Source organism: Bombyx mori, chromosome 22 (genome assembly GCF_030269925.1).
Source record: "Bombyx mori chromosome 22, ASM3026992v2".
NCBI lineage: Eukaryota > Metazoa > Arthropoda > Insecta > Lepidoptera > Bombycidae > Bombyx > Bombyx mori.
This window is the reverse complement of record NC_085128.1, coordinates 5,435,778-5,451,290: the sequence shown is the minus strand read 5'-3', so window position 1 is coordinate 5,451,290 and position 15,513 is coordinate 5,435,778. Positions and strand designations below refer to the sequence as shown.

The 15,513-nt window shown below is 38.8% G+C and overlaps 1 protein-coding gene across 1 annotated transcript in view; it reads right to left on the bottom strand.

The window, feature by feature from the left end:
- Positions 1-15,513, bottom strand: part of LOC101744579 (dedicator of cytokinesis protein 3) — a 76,798-nt gene that overhangs the window by 24,696 nt on the left and 36,589 nt on the right. The window contains exons 7-21 of the mRNA XM_004931995.5: positions 14,373-14,585; positions 12,671-12,770; positions 10,067-10,302; positions 8,515-8,674; positions 7,729-7,852; positions 7,206-7,360; positions 6,747-6,915; positions 6,098-6,232; positions 5,453-5,699; positions 4,914-5,097; positions 3,462-3,709; positions 2,775-2,936; positions 2,564-2,692; positions 1,612-1,741; positions 162-390 (exon numbers count right to left, since the gene is read on the bottom strand). Coding sequence (XP_004932052.2) covers positions 162-390; positions 1,612-1,741; positions 2,564-2,692; positions 2,775-2,936; positions 3,462-3,709; positions 4,914-5,097; positions 5,453-5,699; positions 6,098-6,232; positions 6,747-6,915; positions 7,206-7,360; positions 7,729-7,852; positions 8,515-8,674; positions 10,067-10,302; positions 12,671-12,770; positions 14,373-14,585 — 2,621 coding nt within the window. The remainder of the gene's footprint in view (positions 1-161; positions 391-1,611; positions 1,742-2,563; positions 2,693-2,774; positions 2,937-3,461; positions 3,710-4,913; positions 5,098-5,452; positions 5,700-6,097; positions 6,233-6,746; positions 6,916-7,205; positions 7,361-7,728; positions 7,853-8,514; positions 8,675-10,066; positions 10,303-12,670; positions 12,771-14,372; positions 14,586-15,513) is intronic.

Genomic DNA, 15,513 nt, shown 5'->3' with positions numbered 1-15,513 from the left:
TTGAGATATGAGTTCTAAGGTCTCAGTATAGTTACAACGGCTGCCCCGCCTTTCAAACCGAAACGCATTACTGCTTCACGGCCGAAATAGGCAGGGTGGTGGTACCTACCCGCGCGGACTCACAAGAGGTCCTACAAATTTGACATGGAAGCTCGACTTACACAGTATCGAACAGACGTCGATAGTGATCGTCCGCTTTGTTCTCGGCGACGAGCGAGTCCAGTTTGTCGACCAGCGCCGCCTCGGTGCGCCGCGCCGAGCCCGTGGCGGCGCGCTCCGCGGCCATCAGCGACACCAGCGCGCCCAGCGCACCGCGACGCAGCTCGCTGATCAGGGTGATCTCTAGCAGCGCCCCCACCGCGCCCGGTATCATGTGGAGCTGGGCCGGGCCTTAACGACGAATATTTATTTTATTTATTTATTAGGCACACAATACACATCACAAGTTTAAAAGATACATAAAAAAAGATGTGTGGTGTCGTGGGACACCGGATGGGAACGAAGTTCCTTATTATAAAAATATTAATTTTAAGTTCTATTTGGGGTGTAAAGAAAATAAAACTGGAGGTTTCGCAACAACCCACGGTCATTCGGTAACGTGCGAACTTATTGTGGTACACTTCATTCACGGTTGTTTGGATCGTGGTCAATGAATGATAAAAAACTATGTTATTTTTTGTACGCTATTACAAAGTTAAGTCGTACACTGTGTGCATTACTAATAAAAATCTTACATTACGGACGTTTTTTCCCGGTTAAGGTACCCCTCTGCATCGTCCCCTAAGGAACTTTGTTCCAAAAATAATAACAAGTAAAAAAAGCAAAATCCGGCTTCCAGCATAAACCATGTGCGCACCACTAAGCAAGACAACTTTGCTTAATATAATTATAATATAACAATGATTTTGTTAGCTAAATTGTGTTTCATAGTAATTTCGAGTCAAAATTAGACAAACGTTCCACATCTTTTCCAAATCGGAAAGTTATGGTTTATCAATGAAGTGATCAAAATTAATTTCATTACATGTGCATTGTACCATGCATTAATAAATATTCAGTTTTATATTTTTAATTAGATTTTAGGGTCATATTATGTGAATTATTTCTTTTGTCAACCTCAGTTTTTTTCTTTTTCACAAGTGTGGAATGAATTTAAGAAATTCACTTGTCAGGATCTCAGGATCTTCCGACATGTCCATTGGAGAGACAATTTTGGAATCATTGAATTTCTTAAACTTTGAATTTAAGTTTGGTAATCATACACGATTGCTACATTGGGAACGAGTAGTAATATATAGAAATAATATATAGTATAGTATAAATGAGTCGTCTATTATCAAAGGTGGCAATCTGTGCATTTGGACAAAAAAATGTTATTGATATGTCAATACAGATTGATTTGAATATAATCGTCTCCTTCAAAGAATACGGTTCAAAACCTGCATTAAATAAAGGTTAATAGTTAACCTGTTATTTATCTAAGATGTCGTTCCGAAGAGTTTTGTGACTGCCAATGGAATACAAAGTCAATAATTCGTTTTTCTGATTTACCAATAATTGTCCAAAAGTCAGATTGCCGGCTTTGATAATAGTCGACTCAAATATAGTAACCGAGCATGTTCCAAACGGCGAGCACGTGCGTGGCGGCGCGCGCCCGCATGCGCGGCGTGTGCCACCGCTCCGTCTGCAGCGCGCCCGCCGTCACCAGCGACACGCCCAACTCCATGTACCCTGACCACAGCTGGAACACGAACAAAACCCATTCTTAATTATTATAATCCTCTATACTACACAAAAAAAAAACAAAATAATTAAAAACATCATTTATATGCCATGTATAAAAAACCAGCTTAGTTCAGACATAATTTGTCTTTAAAGCAAACTAAATTCAGGGAAACCCAAGTTATAAAAAATACAACATGCTTTATCTATATCTATACAATATATAAAAATGAATTGCTGTTAGTTAGTCTCGCTAAAACTCGAGAATGGCTTTACCGATTTGGCTAATTTTGGTCTTGAATTATTTGTGGAAGTCTAGAGAAGGTTTAAAAGGTAGATAAATATAAAAATGCTCAGAGTTAAATAAAAATAACAATTTTGTTTTTCCTTTGATGTGTTTCCCGTCGGACGGATTCCTTTTATTTGTTTTAAGTTTATTTTATACAAAAATTTAGGTCTTTTATTTATCGATTGAAGCACTACGAAGTCTGCCGGGTCAGCTAGTTAGAAATAAATAGGTACTTTTGAAAAATAAAAATAATAATAATAATATTATTAAATTGTTTCACCAAAGTTAGGCTTAAAATGTCGTTAAAAATTCCTTCATATTTCATCTATTTTGCATATTCAAATTTTAATAGTGCATCATAGACTGCAATTTATTAGAAAAAGACAAAAAAATAATGAAGACTTTTACGACTATTATGTGTAATTTTTGTCTAGTTGATACAATAACACCAAAAAAACAAGAGAAATGTGATTTTTAGCGGTGGATGTATTTCAACAGCTGCACCAAAAATATGTTGATCAAACGATTGGGGCATCAAACTTAAAATTGTACCTGTGTATCGAACTGAGGTGGTTCTTCTCCCAAAAACCTTTCAAGCAACGGCTCTGCGAGATCTTGTAGGGCAGACAATAAGACTTTACAACTCTGTACGCGAAGTACCATCCAGTCTGGTGGAAACACCTGTAATATGAACTCAATTGTTTTAGTTTAAATTAATTAAAATCCGAAATTAACGTTAAGTTTTTGTTCTATTGTTACTCACGTCTTGTTCAATGAGATGCCTAAATACGAGGAAGGCTCGCATGAGGAAGTCCTTTAATGGTTTCCTGTCGTGGGGATGAGGGGCGAGATGGCTCCACAGTCGCTGATAATGTATTGGCCTCAGCAGTTCCATTACGCCCAGTAAAGCCGCTACCATCGAACCCTGTACACAAAATTCACATTAATGTATGTTTGATATATGTTCTTTTTCGTATTACTAAGATAATGATCACAATGCACAAGTATAAATAATAAATTTTAATATTTTTCTTGAAGACGATAAATAGAAGATTTCTTTAAAAACGATATAATATCTATTTACTTTTCAAATAGAGCTTCTTGATTGGAGGCCTGTTTGCTTAATGCGAGTTTTTTAATGTTCTCGATAACGCAAAAGTTAAGCCATTTTTGTATGCAGTTGGAACAGCGCCCCTAGCGGCAAACGTACGCAAACGATCCCATTCCATACAAATATGAGCTAACTTTTACGATATCGAGTACGTTAAATAACTCGCACTAAGCACACAGTGCGCTCAATAGCGTAAAAGTTAATCAAATTTACATTGCAGTTGGAACGTCTGCCTACTGGGCGCTGTTCCAACTGCATACAAAATTGGGTTAACTTTTACGCTATCGAGTACGTTAAAAACTCGCACTAAGCGCACTCTGTAGTAGATTTCGTACTCACGAGCACGGGCGAGTTGCCTCCGATCAAGTGCAGTACGGTCTCGACCAGCACATCGAGCGTGTTCAGACACAGCACGTCCACGTCCGGATCGAGCTCGTCGTCGTCAGCCAACAGTTCCGGGTCTCTCTTCTTCCAGAGCAACGTGACGAGTTCGCCCAGCATCTCTGCGCACTGGAACAGTTCGTCGCGCCGAGCCAGGTGCACGCGCAAGTGGTGGCACGCCGTCGTCAGTATTATGTTGCGCGCCTCTGTGAACAGTTATTGTCAGGACTGTATTCTGTTTTAAGTCGTCGTGGCCTAACGGATAAGACGTTCGGTGCGTTCGTATCTAGTGATGCAACGGTGTTCGAATCCCGCAGGCGAGTACTAATTTTTCCAATGAAATACATACTTAACAAATGTTCACGATTGACTTCCACGATGAAGGAAATAACATCGTGTAATAAAAATCAAATCCGCAAAATTATAATTTATGTAATTACTGGTGGTAGGACCTCTTGTGAGTCCACACGGGTAGGTACCACCACCCTGCCTATTTCTGCCGTGAAGCAGTAATGCGGTACGATTTGAAGGGTGGAGCAGCCGTTATAACTCTACTGAGACCTTAGAACTCATATCTCAAGGTGTTGGCGGCATTTGCGTTATAGATGTCTATGGGCTCCGGTAACCACTTAACATCAAGTTGGCCGTGAGCTCCTACCACCAGTAAAATAAGAATAAATAGATTCTGAATAGAATGCATTCCTGCGGACCGAATAGTAAACAGTCGACGTCGCTCTAAGCACGTAATTTCAGGATCCTCCCAACACACTAACGGTGATTAGGACTAGAAACCCCAAGCACCGGTCACCGTTCTCGTCGAGTAAATTAACCCACAGACACAGCCCATTGAGTTTCTCGCCCAATCTTCTCAGTGGGTCGCGTTTCCGATACGATGGTAGATCTACAAGTTAGAGCCCCGTGAACTCACCTACTCGTCCGGTGAATCTAGTAGGACTCCTCGAAGTCAATATTTTTTTAAGGGACTTTTTGACCTAGTAACCAAGACCTTTAAGTCATGTTTTATTTTAATTTATATTCTTATTTTTATGAAAAATGATTATATGGAGTGAAATGAAATGAAGATGATTAATTTGAGACATTAATCAACTGGGATGAAATTAAATGAAATTAGATGATATGGGATGAAATATAATCTCAGTAAAGTGGTGGTCATTTACTGAGATTTTTTCAGTGGACTTTTTGGAAGATCCTGAGAAATTACGTTCAGCGACTTTGTTTCATTTTTCCACATTTGTGCACTTTCACAGATACAGTTAATAAACCACCATTATAACACACTGAAGAAACACTAAATAGATAAAATAAAACAAATCACACAACTTCACTCCTCGCGTTCCCGCCAAAAAGTCTCGAGGTCAATAGAACAGGTAGAAAAAAATATTGTGGTACCGGGATCCTCGCCGAGCGGTCCCCGCAGCGTGTGGTGCGCGGCGGCGAGGCGTGCGTGCGCCAGCGCCGGCGGCGGCGACACCGGCGCGTCCAGCACCGCCGCCGACACGCGCGCCGTCTCCGCCGCGCCCAGCGCCGCCGACACCTCGCGCGCCACGCTCGCCCATGACGTCATCAACGCTATCTATACAGAACAACACGCACTCCTGTATGTCACGTACTAAGTAGCAATTCGGAAGTGAGAAAATAATCATACAGTACCACTCGAGTTACTACGAATACGTGTCGAGTCAGTCGACGAACAATAATACTACTATGGATTTTATAGATCATTTTGTCAACACACACGAGTTAGTGTTACATCATTTCTCGAAGTAAGTGATGGGATCACTATGATAAGTTGATTAAGAGGGAATTAATCTAATTTCACTGTCCAAAGGGGAGCGCATTAGAATGTTGAGATTCTTACCTTTTATAGCTTTTTAGATTATTAATAAAAAAAAAAACAATTGATGAAATTTAGAAAATTCAAAACTAACCTGTGCTGGCGCCAGATGTTCTCTGTGCGGATGCTGAGCAAATGCCTTCAGGGCGTGCAGGGCGGCTCGAACGTCCCTCCTAAAGCTGTCCTCGTATTGTCCGCCAGTCGCACGAGCGAACAGTCTGCGGGACTGCACCGCCAATCTGAACACAGCGCCCAGCGAGCGGAGACACTTGCGGATCGGCTCCTGCCCCTCGGCCCCCGCGGCCCACTCCGCGCAGTGTTGGACGGACGACAGGAGACCTCTGTGCACGATCGAGCATCGGATTAAGCTTTGCTTAATAAGTAACAAGATATTCCAACCATATTCTGCCGCGAAGCAGTAATGCTTTTCGGTTTGAAGGGTGGGGCAGCCGTTGTAACTATAATTGAGACCTTAGAACTTATATCTCAAGGTGGGTGGCGCATTTACGTTGTAGATGTCTATGGGCTCCAGTAACCACTTAACATCAGGTGGGCTGTGAGCTCGTCCACCCATCTAAGCAATATCCTATCCTATGTTACCTTACAAACGATTATTAACGTCACGTAGATTGCTGGTTGTAGATTCTTGTTGTGCCGTTTCCACTGCACGAGGCAAAGGCAAGACGGAGATAAACCTTATACTTTTAATTTGGGTAGATACTGAAAATAAAATACGTACTTGTAAACAAGGGCAGCAGAAAAGTGTTCTTCGATATACACGTCAAGGACCGGCTTAAAATGTTGGAATCTGCTTTCGTCAAGCAAACTGCATATCGATATAAGCACCAAGAACACGGTACCAGAGTGTGGAGTGCTGAAACAAATTTTAATAATATTATTTACAACAACTTTTTTTTTTTTTCTTAACCCTTCGATTCGCGCAAACAGTCGATATTACGACTCTGTATTAATGCGTACAAAGTATGGAGCGTCGGATTGCCGACTCATTGCGCCATTTTTATTTCAGTTATCGAACAGTACGGCCGTCTGTTTGCGCGCTCATTTATCAAGTTTTTATTAAGTTAAAAAGTATTAACCTTAAAAAATGTTTGCTGTGACTTTAGCATTGATTGAATTTAAGATACTGTAATCGGTTCTTTTTTTCAAAAATTCTTTATAATTTTCTGTAAAATATGTGAAAATAAGTCCCGTACTAAAAGGATTAAGCATACTTTGAATTTAAGTACTCTAGTTGGATTTTATGAAAAAAAAAAAATATATATATAAAGTGAATTTGCATGGTGAGTAATCAAGGATTTAAAAACTTCAAAGAATATTTTATTTTAATCTAATTTAATTTAATTTAATCAAATATAATTTTTATTTACCTGTTACCATCTTCAGTCGAGAACAAAGCGAATAAAGCATCTAAGACGTCTCTGAGGAACTTGATGAGCTCTTCGCAGCTCAGTCCGTCGCCGAGCCGGAGCACCCTCAGTAATGTTTCTTGAACTTTCTCAGGGTGGGCGCGCCATTGGAGGAGGGCTAATAGGTCCTCTGTTAGTACAAAACAAAGATATTTTTATTTTATCGCTTAAAGATAGAGTACATTTTCGGGTGTCGTTATATCGCGTTCTGAAACTTCATTCGGGAATATTTTTCAATTGTTCACTAGTTTTAAATATTGATTTAATCTGACTGCGCCGCTTATAACGAAGCTTGCTTACGTCGGATCTTATATCTTCGATAGAAATGATAGGTTGGGTTTTTTAACTCATTGTAAGACTCTTTCAATTTGTCCAATACGTATTACAATTAACTCTTCGCACGTAATCATGTAAAATTACCGTTTTGAGTTAGCTTAGTGGAACACAATAAAGTGCTGATGGTGCAATTCTCTTTGGAGCTTCTCTGGAAGGAGGGCACGACGCCGTTGGGGGGCGCCGCGCGCGCCGCGTCGTTGGCGCACGACGGCAGCGACAAGTAACTTGCTGTTAGCAGTCTGGAATTGGGATAATTCACTATCTCGGCGGGTTAAAATGTGTGTGTGTCTTGATCCAATACGACAATTAGGTCTCATGTTTGAATTTCAGCGGTTCTTTTGTATGTATTTGACTCCATAGACCGTTTAACACTAAACTGGAGATCCTTAATCATGTTTTTTGAGAGCTATGGCGCCAAACGAGGCTTACGGAGAGTACTGAGGTAGACAGCGGTTTAGCCCGCACCCTAAAATTGCTGACGTCCATGGGCGATGGTATGAGCACGCACGCCGTCTCACATCGTTTTCTTTGGTCTCTTTGCCCCAGTCCTCGAGCCCGACAGGACCGCTAGTCGTGAGCAAATATGACAATAACACCATTCACTCACTTGGAAGGGTCATCGCATTTATACACGTGCAGCTCGTGTGCTCCGTCCCTTAGTGTGGCCCCACTCGCCTCCATCAGCCTTGCGAAGGCAAACCCGAACAGTTTCCTCTCATTCTTATCGCGCGCTTAAATAAATAATAATAAAACAATTTAAAAATTTTACTGCTCTATCGAACTCTATGTTATTAAGTTGGTTAATACCAGAACTTATTTATCAACGTATACGACTTTGAAGTATGAATGATATTCCGTGGCCAGAATACGCAAGATGAGTGATATTTACCAGTGAGAGCTCATAACATGCCATGCCTTAAGCATGTATAAAATTTTGAGCATTACATTTTAATTATATCGTATTAGGTTATCAATGACCCGCCTCACAAACCGGACTGCATCATTACATTAAACAGAAAGACATAATGGTGCCAATCCTATGGGTTCCTAATGCTTCATAAGAACCTATTACTGAGTAATTAAGTTAGGCGGTTAGGAATGAGAGACTTAGGTAGTAAAGATATAGGTACCGTTTCTGATTGTGAGCGAATAGTGAGATATCGAAGTAGTTAAATAATAAGAAATCGAATTGAAAAGAAAATCAGTATTTAGATGTCCTTATTTTATACAATATTATTATTTTATCGTTAAAGTCGATCGCGAAGCATCCTACTGAATTTCCCTATTAGGTCACGGAAGTTTAATACCCCGCATATAGATTTTTTTATTCTTTCTTTGTTTTTGAAAATAAAATTGGCTTATTATTATTATTTATATACGAAATTCGACTTACTCGAACAATGCCTGAACTCGATCCTGACGTGCGCGTGGGTGAAGGTCTCCAGAGGCACGGTCAGCCGCAGCTGCTCGCCCCACGCCGGACTGTTGTTGTGGTACAGCACCAGTGACTCGTAGGACGTCGAGCCGTTCCCGCTCGCGCCCCACACGCAGTCCTACAATGATTCGCATTTGTATCATATGGTATCAATATAACATTCTATTTGGGAATGGGACATAAAAAATATTTCATTAGTATTTTTTTTAGAATAACCGCACACGTGGAACTCGGCAAAGAGTTCAACGTGCAACCTAACCCATGAATCAGCCCCCTGAGTTTCTTGCAAGATCTTCCCTTGAGTTGTTAGGTCTCCTCATACTCGATCCCGTGGACCGAATGGTAAGCAGTCGACGTCGCCCTAAACACGTTATTACGAAGCCTCCCGATCCATTAACGGTGCTTTTAGGTATCTCAAACACCGGTTACCGTCCTCGCAGAACCCGTCGCTTGCGACCAAGGGCTCATCGAGTAAATTAACTCATAGACACAGCTTACTGAGTTTCTCGCCGGATCTTGTCAGTGGGTCGCGTTTTCGATCCGGTGGTAGATTCTGCGAAGCACTGCTCTTGCTAGGGTCAGTGTTAGAAACAACTCCTGGTTTGAGCCCCGAGAGCTCACCTACATGCTTGGGTAAAGCTGATATAGCCTCTCAAAGCTATCAGAATAGTAAGGAAAAAATATTGGACGCTCGGGCAATTGTTAGTAAATGCCACCTCTCCTGGCTGAGCCTTTGCTCGCTCACCTGTCTTGGTGAAACTAAAAAATCCTCTGGGTCACCAGTAATACCTCATTCATAAAAAAAAGAATAAGATTTGCTACAAATTAACAACAAGATAAGGTAATTACCTACGATATATCTATTTAAAATGAGAGTGTCAGATCCAATGCGCGACTGGAGTTTTTTTTTAGGTTTTCATTGAATATACAATAGGTATAAAGCACAAATAAAAGCTTGTCTTATATAAAAAAAGAAAATTTAAACGTCTACTGCCGGTCTTGGGCCTCCCTCACAGTTCTCCACTATCTACGCAGTTTACAGAGCTATTTTGATATATTCTGCAAGATAGATCCAACAGAATTTAAATTTTATTTAAACTGAATAATTTAATTAATATTCTTAGCACTAGTTAATAAATTATTTATGTAATATCTTAACTGACTGCTGTATATGGAAATTTTTTACACACTTATTTAATTTATATATTTATATCATGTAATATATTTATATTTACTAAGCTGACCCTTGATGGGGCGCAACTGCTGAATGCAATAAATTTTTATGTTTAATTGCTGCAAAATGAAACCTATTATTCTATGAGGATTAAAAACAAAATGATTATGTCAACACTAGATTTTACTACTAATCATTTTCTTGTACCGTAGGCTTCAAATTGAGGTTATTCTTCAGCAGTAAACTCCATAAAGCCGTTTACTATTTTTAGCATACAACGCAGACATAGCCGCAGGACACACCAAGTCTAAAGTAATATTACGTATATGTACTTACACTGATTACTTGTCCCGTGTTGTCATGCACAGTGACAGTGGCTAAAACGTTTTTAGCCGTGCTTTTGCCGCCGCGTTCGAATTCAGCCTTCTCCAAGGTCAGATAGAGGTCGTTGCGGACGTCTCCCGGCATGATGACGTCAGGGAATCCACGTTTCGCAGTGATGGTGGCGCCTGACGCAACAGCTTCCGTCACGCTACCAGAATTTGCAAGAAGACGAAGAGCAACTACTATACCTGTAGATAAACTTCGTTACGTTAATACGTAAGATTTTTTATTTTATTTAATACTACGATTATAGGTAAGATACTAAAACAAGTCACAAAATGGAATTTGAAATTAAAAATGTAATTACTTTATTCTTTAAGCCTGTTTATTGAACAAATACAACACGCTGTATTTTGTATTAAAAAAAACAATTCATAGATAATGAACATAGTCTTTTCCCTAAAAGTCAGTCTGCGCTGTCGCCTGCACACTTGATACTATCAAGTTGATAGTGACAAAAGCCTTTAAAACATCATTTCCCTCTTCCATGGCTCGTAATTTTGCCCATGGTGCATTAAATTTCCTTCACGGGGCATTCAGAACAACCATGATAAAAATTCATCTATATACGGATTCCTCGTTTTTCTGTCTTAAGAACTTTATCTTCGTAGTTTTCTTGTTTTTTTTTTTCGGAAACATAACGTGGTTCCGATACAACTAGTTTCTAGTTTCTGATGTATGCAAGTTCTCATGGACCATCCTCAGCAACCAGCTCCCCTAAGAAATTCACGTCCTTAACGATAACTATGATAACTGGGAACAAATCACGCACGGTTGTCCGGTCCCAATTTAGGATTCCCAGTGTTATGAGTGTAGAGACTAATAAACATACTTATAGATATATACATACATAGATAATAAGCATCCAGACAAAGAGTAAAGATATCTGTTCATCACACAATATTTGCCCGATGCGGGAATCGAACTCACGACCTTCGGCGCAACAGTCATGATCGCTAACTACTGCACCACCGAGTCAGTCAGTTATTATATCGATTTTACATTTTAGACAAAAAAAGACATAAGTCTAATATAAATTGAAATGAGCAGTTGTCTTAAAGTGATTTCAAAATGAAATATTTTCGATGTGACTGAGATTTACCAAATGCGTAGGTATCAACTTTTAAAAGGAGGCCGATATATTATTATACAAGTAGCTGTTTAAGTTTAAAACCTTTTTTTAACCAGTTTTAGTTTTTTTCACACTAGAGGGATTTTTTTGTCTTTACTCTCGTGTGTATCAAATCGTGGATTTTATAAATTTGTTTAAGAACCGACATAGTTAGGACAAACCTCAGATTTACACGGATAAGTGGTCTATAAGATTATTAAAAAACACTAAAGTAAATTAGGAAATTTACAAAAAATAAATTAAGTTAACTAAATAGTTGAACTAGAGGAAATGAACTATGGCTCTTGTTTACTTAAAAACCAAACTTGGCTATACAATTTTGTACTTTAACTAGGTACGGGTTGAGTCGATAAACGCGCTTATATTCATTTCCATTCTTTCGTAAGCTCACTAGGCATACAGAACCGGTAAACAAATGTATCATTGGGTAAGCTAAGCTAGTCATTCACACATTTGAATAACTGGTAACTTCGACCGCAACAAACACAGGAAAATTAGATACGTGAACGTCAGATCTGCACGAATGCGGTTTGAATGCGGTTATTTTTCAATTGTATGCGTTCGTTCCCGAGAAATTCAGTGTAAGTTATTTTAATAGGGCTAACTAACTGGAAAACTAACTGGACTAACTGGAAAACTAATTGGATCGCATGTGTTTGGGTAGACATATCGTACATATATAGGTATGTATATTGAAAACAAAAAATGTAAAATAAGATATTTAAATATATAAATAAAATAAAATAATTAAATTATTTCAGTTTTGTATTTAAATATATATTTTTATAACTCACTAGAATGAAGTGTCAAATATTGTCAAAAAACTATGAAAATGGAATCGCGCGGAAGCAATGAACAGTAAAAGTATCCAAATTATAATTTAATCATTTTGTTCAATCCTGAACACCACTTAACATCACGCGAGCTTTGAACTGCAATAAAAACGAATTGAGTTTTATTAAAAACTAGCCGTACTCGCCCGTTTCGCTTGGCATTTAAAATTAACATTATTATTTATTTTCATTATTATTAGGGAGTCCAACAGTCATGTAAATATTAGCCTATCTATTAAGGACATGTATTTTCTACATGGATACCAAGTTTAAAGTCAATCAGGTGCATGGTTCAGTAGTTATAACGGAACATCCGTAAAAACCACTGTAGATTTATATATTAGTATAGATGTAATCCATACTGCATAGTGTGTAGTCTACTGACCTTACATTTTTTTATTGCCCTTGTAGGCAGACGAGCATACGGGCCACCTGATGGTGAGTGGTTACCGTCGCCCATGGACTTCAGCAATGCCAGGGGCAGAGCCAAGCCGCTGGCTACCGTTGAGTACTCTGCACAAGCCTCGTTTGAAGAAGGACAAGTCATAGCGCTCGGGAAACACCGTTTAAGCAATTAAAAGAATTACTAACCGTAGTTCGGTTGTCCGGGTAAAATATTGCACTTGTTTGTTTGCTTTCGTATAAGCATGTCATGTAGCTGATGGAATTCTTTCTCCTCGCATTGGTATACCTAGAAAATAACGAACATTACACTATTCTTATTTTGGCAGATGGAAGAATGAGCTTACGGGCCAAGTGATTTTAAGGGGGGCGGGATGGTGAGTGGTTGCCGTCGCCCATGCCTTCAGCAGTGCCAGAGGGAAAGCCAAGCCGCTGACTACTGTTAATACTGTTACATCACAGCATGAAAGCTTTGATAAATGAGGTCAATTGAATTTATACCGTCACTGCCTGCTCTTTAAACCGAAAGAGATGGTAGGGGCTCAGACCACGAGTAAGTGCTAGTTGACGATCGCATTACACTAGTTTAATATAATACTAAAAGAACACTGCTGTCCACTATGCGATATCCATTAGTCATATTTCACGTCATCGACAGGAAGATATAGGATAGAGCTATTCTAGGACATAGCATTCGTATTGAATACAGTAAAAGCTCTATATTCCAGGGCTGTACATATATAGGGCTATATATGTATGTATGTTCCGTAAATATGCCGCGAATACAGAAACCGTAAATATGGAATGATAATTTATATATATGGGGTTATAAGGGATGCGTTCCTAGGTGACAAAAAATATAAACATAACTTAGATACAGTTATAATAAGGTCTATTTTGCTTTTTTATTAGTCCACTTGAAAAAGCGTTTACAATATTCGGTTGGATACCTACAAATTCTTTTCATCAATGTTTGTGTGTACCTATTAGATCTGCGAATAAATAAATCTTTGGGCGCAAATATAGGAATAGGGTTGTATTTTTTTAATCCGCGAATAGTGAAAATGAGAATGAAGGAAGCGCGAATAAGAAGCTTTTACTGTATATTGGTATTATTTGTGACATATGTTGTAACTCTTTTTTATCATAGATCAATTCCACCTTTGACTCTTTATATATCAGAGAACATAATATGATAATAGTGCCATTAAGTTATTAATCAGTTAGTAAGCTATCTGCCCTTAATAATAGCTACCCGTTATCGCCACAGTGTCGTACCGTTCTTATTTATATCCCAAGCAATTACGATTCGGTTTTTTCATCTTGAAAGAATCATGAATTCCGATCCCAAATATTCGAAAGGTGTATCAACAAAGATGAGACTTCGATTCGGAAGCATTTGCGGTATGATTGTAATAAATGTGCTTTCCTTACTCAACGTTGAGCACTATAGATCCAAACCAGTCTATAGGTCAAGAGAGAGAATACACTTTATTGCACACCAAAACACAATTACTATTTAAAAAAGTCAACAAGCAAATGTATTTGTACAATAAGCGGTCTTATCGCTAAAAGCGATCTCTTCCAGACAACCGTTTAATTTACAGAAATTCTGGAAAGGATAAAGATATAGCAGGTTTGTTGCGGTGTTCTATTAGCAATAACTTATTATAGAAAATATAGGTATACATATAATAAATAACAAGAATTAAGATAGTTTTATTTTAATTTTATTCCGATATTGTTGTTGGTATTTTATTTTCGTATTCTATGTGAAGTGCTATTTTTAATGTAATAAGGATGTACTTATTAGAAAATAATAATAATAATAACAGAAAAGTTAAAATTTTCGACTTATATTCGTTCTAAAATTAATCTGAAATGATCTTACTTTGAAGGTGTACTCTTTTTCGGCAGGATGCTGCCCGGTTTGTCTAAGGAAATCTGCTAAGGAAAGCACACCGGCACCCAGAGGTCTCCTAGCTACCGGGCCCCGTCTCTCTCCTGTGCCACTGCCACTGCTGCCAGCGCCGGCCCATCGACCCACCCGTATCACCCACGCGACCAACCACAGTTCCCTGGTCAGGTCTGTTGTCGACAAGTCCTGAAAGACGGCGAGATATTAAGTGACAAATATTTCTTAGATACAAAAACATTTTTTTGTTTTAAAGATTAAGAGAGAGAGATAGAACAGTCAAAAAAGCAGATACATTTGTACAATAGGCGGTTTTAAGATAAGTTCCTAATTCTTTATTTGCTAATTTTTTTAATTTTTTTATTGCTTAGATGTGTGGATGAGCCCACAGCCCACCTGGTGTTAAGTGGTTACTGGAGACCATAGACATGTACAACGAAAATGCCGCCAGTGGGTGGCGTTATATAACTTTGTCCAACCAGCTAGCTTAGCGAGCAGCATCGCAGATGTGTGTACGAGCTCACAGCCCTCCTGGTGTTAAGTGATTACTGGAGACCATAGACATGTACAACTTAAATGCCGCCACCCACCCTGAGATATAAGGTCTAAGGTCTCAGTATAGTTACAACGGCTGCTCCACCCTTCCAACACAAGAGGTCCTACCACCATTAAAGATTATAGATGAGGGTAAATGATATTGCAGTCCATCTACACCCAATAAGTTAATAACCAGAAAGACGTATTCATTGAAGAACTTTCACAGCACCGAGTGGGAAAGTTGTGATAGAAATGAATATAACATTATATATAAGCATAATTATAATGAATCACTATTACTTGATTGTCAATTTTGAAACTCTTAAGATCTATCATTCATATCCAATGTATGACGATAAACTTATAAATGAATCAAGTTGATGAATAAAAGCGTAGCAATCTTGTTGTTTGTAGTTTTTTTTGTTTTTCAAATGCTGTTATGCAGATAGTACACGTATTCGTTGTAGTATGCACGACAATCCCATTTTTGACTCATCGCTTGCAATGTTTGATTCATCGTTCAACGTAAACGGAATGATATAACACACCGTTTACTTTAATTCCTCGTAATAGGTTGCAA